At 35.2% G+C, this 10070-nt stretch overlaps 1 protein-coding gene across 2 annotated transcripts in view; it reads left to right on the plus strand.

The window, feature by feature from the left end:
• The window catches only part of LOC120310477 (protein SSUH2 homolog), a 28673-nt gene extending 18865 nt beyond the window's left edge, over positions 1-9808 (plus strand). For both annotated transcript variants that reach the window (XM_039348912.1, XM_039348913.1), the window contains exons 10-13: positions 1245-1337; positions 2613-2718; positions 4084-4194; positions 8198-9808. In XM_039348912.1, coding sequence (XP_039204846.1) covers positions 1245-1337; positions 2613-2718; positions 4084-4194; positions 8198-8338 — 451 coding nt within the window. In that variant the 3' untranslated portion in view covers positions 8339-9808. The remainder of the gene's footprint in view (positions 1-1244; positions 1338-2612; positions 2719-4083; positions 4195-8197) is intronic.
• The last annotated feature ends 262 nt before the right edge of the window (positions 9809-10070 follow it).

Here is a 10070-nt window from a genome sequence, read left to right on the forward strand (position 1 = left end):
CACGAAAGAGACCTAAACAAGAGGGATTGATGATGTCAGCAAGTATTGCGGATTCAATTGGCAAAAGAAAGCTCAGGACCATTATTGGTTGGAAACATGCGGAAGAGGCCTTCATCCTGCAGTGAATAGACAATGGCTAAAATGATGATGATGAAACATAGATATATATGATCTACATTATTTAACATTCAGGATTTTTCCTCATTCATTTTTTCCCATGAAAATAGATCACTTGCAGTAATATCCCTACAGCGAAATCAGTGGACTGATTTCATGTTCAATCATGTCTAATTTGCAGAGACTGCCTGGGCAAATCCCTTCATGGCTTTCGGCATGGTTTTTGAGAAGTGGCTTGCCATTGCTTCTTTCCTAGGATAGGTCCTCATCTGTCACAAGCAGATCATACAGCCTTTGTACCTTTGCTGTTGTTACAAATAAGGAAGACTATCACTTTGGTCTGGGAAAATGGAATGATTGTATCGTATCCTAGTGAAAATGATTCCTAGGACAGCTAACTTTGATCCAGGGAATTTGCTGAACCAATATGGCAGCTGCATGAGAAAGTAGACAGCAGCAGTTGAAATCAATCCATCTGTAGGCCACTTTTTTTAAAAAGGCTGATTTAAATGCCACAGATGGAAAAAGTCTTAAATTTAGCAGGAAATATTTGTTTCTGATCCAGAAGTATAGATAATACAGAATTTTACAAACAGGATTGGCCATTGTATGAACCCAGTATGTGTGCCCTATTTATTAGGCTCTTTGGTAGCTATCTAAAATAGAAAGTGAATCTTTCTTAGCATAATTATTAAATAATTATTTTTTATAAGATGATTGAAAAGAAAGTGATAGGGTTACAAGAATTTAAATAACTGAATTAAATGTCATTTACAACCCATAAGTGCTGATTAAAGATTTTGATTTTCTCTCTAATAGAAAATAAGGTGAGTCTTTATATTGACAACAAAAAGGTATAATGTTCATAGTTTTGTTATTAATGCTAATCTTTAGTTATTTCTTATGTTTTGCAGTACTTTAAAGTTATCTTCTATATCTATCAGTATTTACCACACTTTATATTTTATATTGCATATATTGCATGTATATTGCATATATTCTAGACTACTATATGAGTGAAATAAAATTATGGTGATGATGTTGATGATGATGATATTTAATTTAATTTAAGAGGAAAACTTACAATATCATAGAATCTAATTTGAACATTGATCTCTCTTTCACAGTTGCTCCAGTTGCCATGGCAATGGGCGGCATATGTGTTACCGTTGCGATTGCAAAGGAATATTGCTATATCATACTGAACTTTCAATCACATGGTAAGATATAAAGCAAAGAAATGAATGTTGTAAGTCTCTTTGTTCATCTGTATGTGTAAGAAGACCTGTAAGGGCTATAGGTCTCTTTTTTGTCCCAGTAATATATTCCCCAATATGACCACCACCATCATAGATACTGGGGTGCATAAGATTTTGAATTACACATATTTTGCCAGAGTGGAAAAGCAAAACTATCTCACAAACTCATACATATATACTTTCTCCTTTAATCTAAGTTATATTTCTTTTTAAATAGTTAAGGATAACAATAACAGGCTTCTGATCTCTGGGCTAAATGGAAGACATGATAAATGTCTTCCAATAACTAAGGGGCTGTTACAGAGAAGAGGGGACTTACTTATTTTCTAAAGCAACTGAGGGCAGACAAGAAGTAATAAGGAAGTTTGTTATTGAGAGATCCAACCTAGAAATAAGAAGCCATTTTCTGAACAATTAATCAGAGGAATAGTTTGTCTGCAGAAATTGTAAGTGCTCCATCACTGGAGGTTTTCAAAAGCAGACTGGACAGCCATGTGACAGGGATGATATAAGGTTTCCTGCCTTGAGCAGAGATTGGACCTTTGAGGTCCCTTCTAGCCCTATGATTCTATGTTCTAATAAACCATTTTGTTTATTTACTACAGAGTACTTTGCACATGTAATTTGCTATTAGGAAAGACCCCAATTTATAGCATTCATTTATTTATGACTTCGAGTAAGGCCACTTTAAATCAGATTAAATTTCTGTTTAGTGTTCCTTTTGTAAGAATGGGGAACCTGTCCAGTACTAAGTTAGACTTTGTAGCTTAATTTGATATGCTCTGATATTTTAGCATCCTTCCTTAAATAAGCCTCAGTTGAATTTGGAATACCATCTTTTCTTTATTTATCTGACTTTAAATCATTGGAAGAAAAATTCCTTCCAGAACAAAATATATTCAGGCAGTTAAACAAATGCGTTGTGAAATGGATTCAAAATGCAAGCTGAATGTTTGTTTACTAAACATTATTTACGCAGAAATAATCCCCTTACCCTAATTTTAAATTAATTGAGGTTTACTGCTAGTAATTGAATTAGGGGATTACAGCCCAAGACTGTACTTCTGTTAAACACTTATCTGCAACATGTCTCTGTAAAATCTAGAGATATTTTTGGAAAATATAAATGAGATTAAAGTTGTATCTTATCTTCTAGAGCTTATTAACGTGTATTCAGTCAGTTTCACCTTTAAACTGACATCTTTATAAGTAAATATAACTTTTTACCCCTCATAGGAAGAACAATATTTTAGAACACATAGCAGATGAAAAATCTGAACTTCCAGTTTACCATCTGCAGGAAGTAACTGGAAGAAAAATACTCAGTGATGAGCATAACTTGGTAAGATATATACTGCCACAAATATGTATGCAATGATTACTGGAAGAATATAGAGGTAGTCCTTATTTAGCAACCACAGTTGAGACAGGCATAACAAAGTGATTGTTATGAAAAAACAGATCTGCAAAAATCATAAATGTAAGAATTGGTTACAAAATAATTTTTTCATCACTATAATGTGAAGAAAGTGGTTGTAAAGTGATTTTTTTTTCATTACTGTCATAACTGCAAAGAGTCTCTCCAGGTGCTCATTAAATAGGGCAGTTGCTAAATGAGGATTAGCTGTATTTATAAAAGAATACTGGAAGATAGTGTCAGACCTGCCCCAGTCTATTCTCTCAGGAAAGTAAGACTTGTGACTCCATTTAATTGAAGCAAAGGAACTTTTACTGAAAGAAACTGGTTGCACTAAAGTCAGGCAGAATCTGATATTCCTGTGCAAAAAACCCTATTCTTTTCACTTTTCCCTCCCTCCCCCCCCCATGACCAATCCCCTGGCCAGCCAATATAATACCAGTAAGATGTTTTCAGAAACTCTGAGGTGTTAACTGTTAACATTCCATTCTCAGGGAAACGGCCTTGAAGACTGTAGTACAAGCTGGTTTGGTGATCTGGTCTTCTTCCGCTGTCACTCCCCCCTCCCTATTTCTCATGTTATAACAATAGTGCCCAATAAACCCCCGTCCTCCTTCTCCCTTCCCGCCCTAATGGCAGGGCACCAGCAAGGCACCAGGCCTGTGATAGTGGACCTGATAAATAGAATGTAGACTGTTTTAGAATGCTAGAACAGAGTGCTAGAGTGCTCTTATTGGTCATTCAATCCTTTGTTCAGTTCAGTTCAATCCTTTGTTCAGTTAAAGTACCCCAAAAGAGATCTCTCTAGTCCATTATAGGGTTTTTCCAGACACAACTCTGTCTGAAGTAGACTCCAGTGTTACAGACAGGATTTTTTTCTAGTCCAATTGAAAGATGTTAGAGATTAAATCTGGAAACTTTGGCATGCTTCTGGCCAAAAGCACAGTTTAATTTTGCATGCAATAATTTAGACCAGTCTTTTTCAATCATGACAGATTTAAGATGTGTGGATTTCAACTGCCAGAATTCCCCAGCCAGCATACCTAAAGTTGCCAAGATTAACAAACACTGATTTAGACTACTCATGTCCTCTGTGCAAAAAGATAAGATAACCACAGCTACATTTTCTTAAACTTTTAATGATGAGTGTATGCTTTTTGGTATACAATTCCAAGCATTTACTGGGAGAAAGTTGACAGTTCTATGCAGTCATGCTGTACAGTAGTTCAGTCCAAAGTGCTAAATAATCTAATGCAAAAGAGTATTTTGTGGCCTTTATCTGCATACCAGGTACGTCCCATGATTGATTTCCCAGAATCATCCATTAAAGACTATTCAAGGACAAGCATTGTTCAACACAAAATGATGTTTGCTTCAGATGAGCACCGGATCTTGAAACAAGTGAGTGCCAAAGAGAACAACTGCATTTTAAAAATGAAATTATTTTCACTTTCATTTATTATTTTCATGTTCATTTTATTTAAAAAACTTCTTGACTTACTAAACAGCTCTTTTTCCCACCAAAAAGTTTTGAAAATGTTTATGTGAGGATATTTCAAGTTGATGAAGAATTTAACTTAGATTTATATAAGAATGTATCTTAGATTATTCTCAGTTTGATTATTCTTCCTTTTGCAGGATATTTTGCAATCAAATTATTATTTTTGCATTCACCAAAATGCAATTTTCTCATCCCTTTTGGTTTTTAACTGTTGCAAAGTAATAATAAAGTAAAACCTCACTTTAATGCACCATTAAGAAATAAAGTGTTTTTAACTCCCAAATATCCATATAACTTTATATTATCTGCATCAATTTATGTCAGTTTAGATCACTTGCATAATTATGAACTGTACTTCATTGCATTAAGAAATAAAGTGTTTTTAACTCCCAAATATCCATATAACTTTATATTATCTGCATCAATTTATGTCAGTTTAGATCACTTGCATAATTATGAACTGTACTTATGCAATAACATAAGTTACATAAATAACAACATTTATTTACTTAATATAAGACACATGTAATGGAAAATGATGGGAATAATGCAAGGTAAGTTAACTATTCAGATTACTTCATATACAATTAATTTAGTCTTTATTTCAGGGATGTCTGGATGCAAATTTTGTCCATTGCATCTAAATTCTGGTAACTCTAACCTTAACCCTTTACAAAAAAGGTTTTATTGTGCACCAATAAATAAATCAATACAAATAAAAATCAATAACACATCACCACCAGTCTTTTATTCTATGACAGCATGATGCTTAAGAATTAAACTCACTTTTGAGACAAAAGGCTTCCTCTTAAAAAAACTAAAATGAAAATTTATTTCCATAAGACTTTGAATTGGGGAATTGGGAGACTCCAGCTTTTCCTCATAGCACAGTCTTAGATATTGTAACACAGAAATAATGTTTAGCTCTTTTCCCTGAAGTGTGTAGAACACAGTTTTAATAGTGCTAATTATTTCTTCAATAAAAGAGAATATTTGTAGCTCAGAATTGATATGAGGGGTCCTTGGTGCTCTCTGAGCTTGGTTGTTTTCTAGCAGATGCTTGATTACACAAACTAGGTAACATCATCAGTGCACCATTGATTTTTATTTTAAAATACACCTAAAAGTCACAACCCATAAGTTAGCCTGCATTGTTGTGAAAGTTGTTCTCCTGAAAATATCCCAAAATGTAAATTTTCAAATGTTCTTTGAATTTTGAGTTCACAAATTCTAGTGGCTTTGATCTAAAGATTGTTAAAGAACTAAAATAAGGTATGCTGTTCTTTTTTTATAAATAATATCACATTAATTTCTCAATTGTTTTTATATTGTAGAGACATTTGATGTAAACACATTTCCAATAAATAAATAAATAAATAAAAAATAGACACACTTGTTCCAATTTTTTGGGGGGGTGAAGTTACATGCTGGTGAATCATGTATGGAACAGAAATCTGTTATTCTTTTTTATTTTTGCCTTTATTAAACAATGAGCAGAAAGGAAAGGAGGGGACCAATGAGAATTAAAAAGACAAAAGAAACTAGAGTTTTCCATCAGCCTGTTTTTCTGAGATATACTTCAAGTGATGTATGTTGCAAAGATTACAAACTTACAATGCTTCTAAATTTATAATACTTGCATCCATGAATAGTGAAAGAGCTGCCTGGTCAGGGAACTGATGCAACTGATTTCCATAACATAGAAGTAAAATTGAGGTTGTAGAAATATTCCTCAGGTTTCTCTATTTGGGAATTAGGGTTTGTACTTCTACCTCCCTTCTTTCCACTGCTCTATAAAAGGCCGCCTTGTAATATGGGAATAGAATAGAATAGAATAGAATAGAATAGAATAGAATAGAATAGAATAGAATATCTTTATTGTCATTGTGTAACTCACAACAAAATTACATGCTGTCCTCAGTGCACACTACACACAAGTAAAAACCACAAATAAGAACATACATTATATATATATATATATACACATTTCCTTCACATTCTATTCACTATTACGCTGCCCCTAATATTGCACTTCAATGTTGCACTATACAATAGTATTTAATATGGTTACAGCTCTGGAATAAAAACTATTTTTCACCTATTTGTCTTTGTTTTTATTATCCAGATGGTAATAGTTCAAAAAAAGAATGTCAGGGATGAGATGAGTCTTTAAGAATGTTTTGAGCTTTCCTAAGACAGTGGGAACTGTACAGTTCATCTGGGGGAAGGGAGGAAGGAGAGAGCAGCCAATAATCCTCTGGGTGATGGTAATGACCCTCTGGAGCGATTTCCTATCTGCGACTGTGCAATTGGCAAATAACACACAAATGCAATAGATTAGAACAGTGGTTCTCAACCTGTGGGTCGGGACCCCATTTGGGGTCGAACGACCATTTCACTGGGGTCGCCAAACAACGCAGTCCGCCATTTTTTCTCTTGAATAGAGTCTAATTCTATTGGCTTTCAAAAGCCAATAGGAATTGTCCAGGCTGTCTCTGCCCTGCTGAGCCCGCCAAAAGTCCCATTCTGCAAACGGTGCTGCACCAGTTGAGTAGTCCTCGACTTACGACCGGTTGAGTAGTCCTCGACTTACAACCGGTTGGGGGTCACGGCATTAAAAAGGTTGAGAACCACTGGATTAGAATGTTCTCTATGGAGCAATGGTAGAAGGTCACCAGCAGTTTTTCATTCAGCCTGCATTATTTATTTAAAACATTTATATAACTGCCCATCTTATATCAAACTCTGGGTGGCTCCTAATCAACATTCAAAACAACATCAATAATAAAACAAAATAATGCATATATCTATTAAAAGCATTACTATTGAAAACCTGGCACCAAGCTTCCAGATGAAGAGAAGTGAAGGGTCAAGGCAGGAAGGGGCGTTGCAGAGATACTTTTTGAAAAAAAGTATCAGCAGCTTGAGCCTTTCCATTCTATTTTCCATCTTTAAAAAAAAATAAAAATAAAAAATGGGCTACAAATGGCTTGTTTATGACGATTGGCCTCCTCTTCCCCTTCTGTCAGGTTCCCAAAACAAAGAAAGTCACACTGTGATTCTTCTAAACAGATTTATTTATTATTCCTCACCTACTTTGTCAAACTAAAGCAGACTACTTGTACCATTAAACATATATCCTGGGAACTAATAGGGAGGAGTCACCTTCACCCTCTTTTTCTCACATAAGCTATCTAAACTGTGTTGTCTTTTGCTCCTCTGGAATACACTCCCTTCCTCTGGACAACATTTCATCACACACTCCCATTCTCAATTTTGAATTAAATTTTCAGTAGATCTGGGTTTAGGATGATGGGGAGGCATAAAAATGGTGCTGGGATTAACACAGAGCTTGGAAATCATTAGTTCCCCTCCTCCGGATAGTTTGAAAATATAGTATGCTAAGGGAATAAGATGACCTATACCTTACCTTGTACAGCAGATTCCAATTGTACAGTATTTCCTAAGGAAAAGGAAATATGTGGCGCACAGCACTCATAAATTGGGCTAATACTTTACTGCTTTTTTATTTCAAAGTATTCTAAATAAGCAATGTCCTCTCAAGGTGATGTTCCAAAGAAAACAAGGTGAGCTACAAACAGGTGTCACCTCCACATCTGAATAACATATTGATTCTTTTGAACAAAAATGGTCTGCAAACATAAACTCTTTTGATTTTCTTTTAAGAGGAACATTGAAGAGACTCCCCTTAATGCCTGTACTGAATGGGAAAAGTGTAGGTGCTTGGAAAGGAATTCTGTATCTTTTAGGCCCCTTTTGTGTATCCAACTTAGACAGCCTTAATTGCCAATTTTGTGTCTAGTACCTAAATTGTTGAGTTCACATTCGAAGCGGATGTAAATGATCTCAGAAATATAACTTTTTTTCTGTTTCTTTTTGCAGAGACAAACGGTTGAGCTGGTTCCACTCACAAAAGTTAAATATGAATGGAAAGGCAAACCTTACTCCTTCTATGTCTTTGGCAATGAGAATAAAGTCTACAGCGAAGACTACCCTGCAAAATGCTGCTGCTCTATCTTGTGAAAAAGAACCAGTTTAGTGACAGTCTCCTATTAAAATACATAGCTGTTTTCTGCTTTTAATCTCTACAGCAGGGATAGGAAACCTCGGCTCTTTTATGACTCGTGGAATTCAGCTCCCAGAATTCCTGAGTCAGCCATGCTGACTCGAATTCTGGGAGTTGAAGTCCACAGTCATAAAAGAGCCAAGGTTGCCTACCCCTGCCCATCTCAGGATTCTTTCTTGTGCAGTGACTATGCAAAAAAGGACGTTACTATTTGCTCCATCCAGAGGAATCCGTGCATTGTTTTCTCTGTCCAAAAGAATTTGTGGCTAATTCATTAACCTTATTTATGCAGATGAAAAATGAAGGAAGCTACTTGTTCTAATGCACCTTGAAATAGCGTATTTGCATATTTTGCAACTCAAATATTTAGATACTTTTAGGTCATTTTCTACCCAGAGCATTCACTGCAAGAGTAGCCTGGAGAAGTTGTATGTTCCAATGATGCTGCTCATCAGCACTGTGTGCAGGAGGCAAGCTTTCCCACAAATAGCTGTATAGGTAGGCTTCTACACCAGTCAGCATTGTGGAAATCAATGTACATAGCAATAGCACTTTATAGTGCTTTACAGCCCTCTCTAAGTGGTTTACAGAGTCAGCCTATTGCCCCCAACAATCTGGGTTCTCAGTTTACTGACCTCGGAAGGATGGAAAGCTGAGTCAACCTTGAACAGGTGAGATTCGAACTGACAAACTGCTGGTAGCTGGCAGTCAGCAGAAGTAGCCTGCAGTACTGCATTCTAACCTCTGTGCCAACACATCACCAAATACATACCATCATATGTATTGCATATCTTTAAAAAAAAAATAGGGCAACTGCATAGCATGTTATATTAGCCTTTCCTACTCTGGTGCCTCCAGATATATAGGATTGTACTTCTATACTCTCTAGACTATATGGTCTTTTCTTTCCCCTCTTTCCAAATTGTACCTCATTGTAAATTTAAAATCTGAAGTTGACAATCCTGTATTTTATTAAATGTTCTACTTTTTCAAAGATCTTGACTTGACCTAAAAAGGCTACAGGCTTTGTAAGTTGTGTTGGTAGAATTATTTCCTTACGGCTATGTGTTCAGTGTAAAATCATGTCAAAATATCTTCTCTGTCGTCTTCTAGGTTTAAAGCAAAAGCTGTGATATTTCAGTCACAGTTCTCTAAAACTAAACAAACTATAAATCACGACACACTCTCTATGTCAACACCAATTCAGTGAAGAGCTGTGATTTATATCAGAACATTTATTATACTAAATCTAACATTTGCCACTGTTGATTTGCTCCCATTTATTCCATGAATAAAGATTTTAGCACTGTTTTGATACAGTATGGCATCTCATTTCTTTCTTTTTAAAAATATTATTTTACGGCGCGATAATAGCGTTTTTCCCAAATGTTGCTCCTTTTCAAAAGTAGATAAATAAACGACAATGTTATCAGAAAGTAACAGGCTGCTTTGTTTTGTTCTATTTATGTAGCACTGTTAGAACAAGTTTAAGGATGTGAGCATAATTGCCTAATTGAGTTTTCAAAGGAAAATAAAACTATGATGACGGGTATTAATTCCAGAAAATCATTTGCAGATGGTACCAGTTTAAAAGTAATCTGTGAGTGAGATGGGTCATTTCCAAATTTGATACAGAAATAATTCAATCAAATAAGTTTAAATATCCATTGTAGCATTTAAAGTACTTGG

This window comes from Crotalus tigris, unplaced genomic scaffold, assembly GCF_016545835.1.
Source record: "Crotalus tigris isolate CLP2741 ecotype Arizona unplaced genomic scaffold, ASM1654583v1 scf7180000018202.2534663867:1097284, whole genome shotgun sequence".
NCBI lineage: Eukaryota > Metazoa > Chordata > Lepidosauria > Squamata > Viperidae > Crotalus > Crotalus tigris.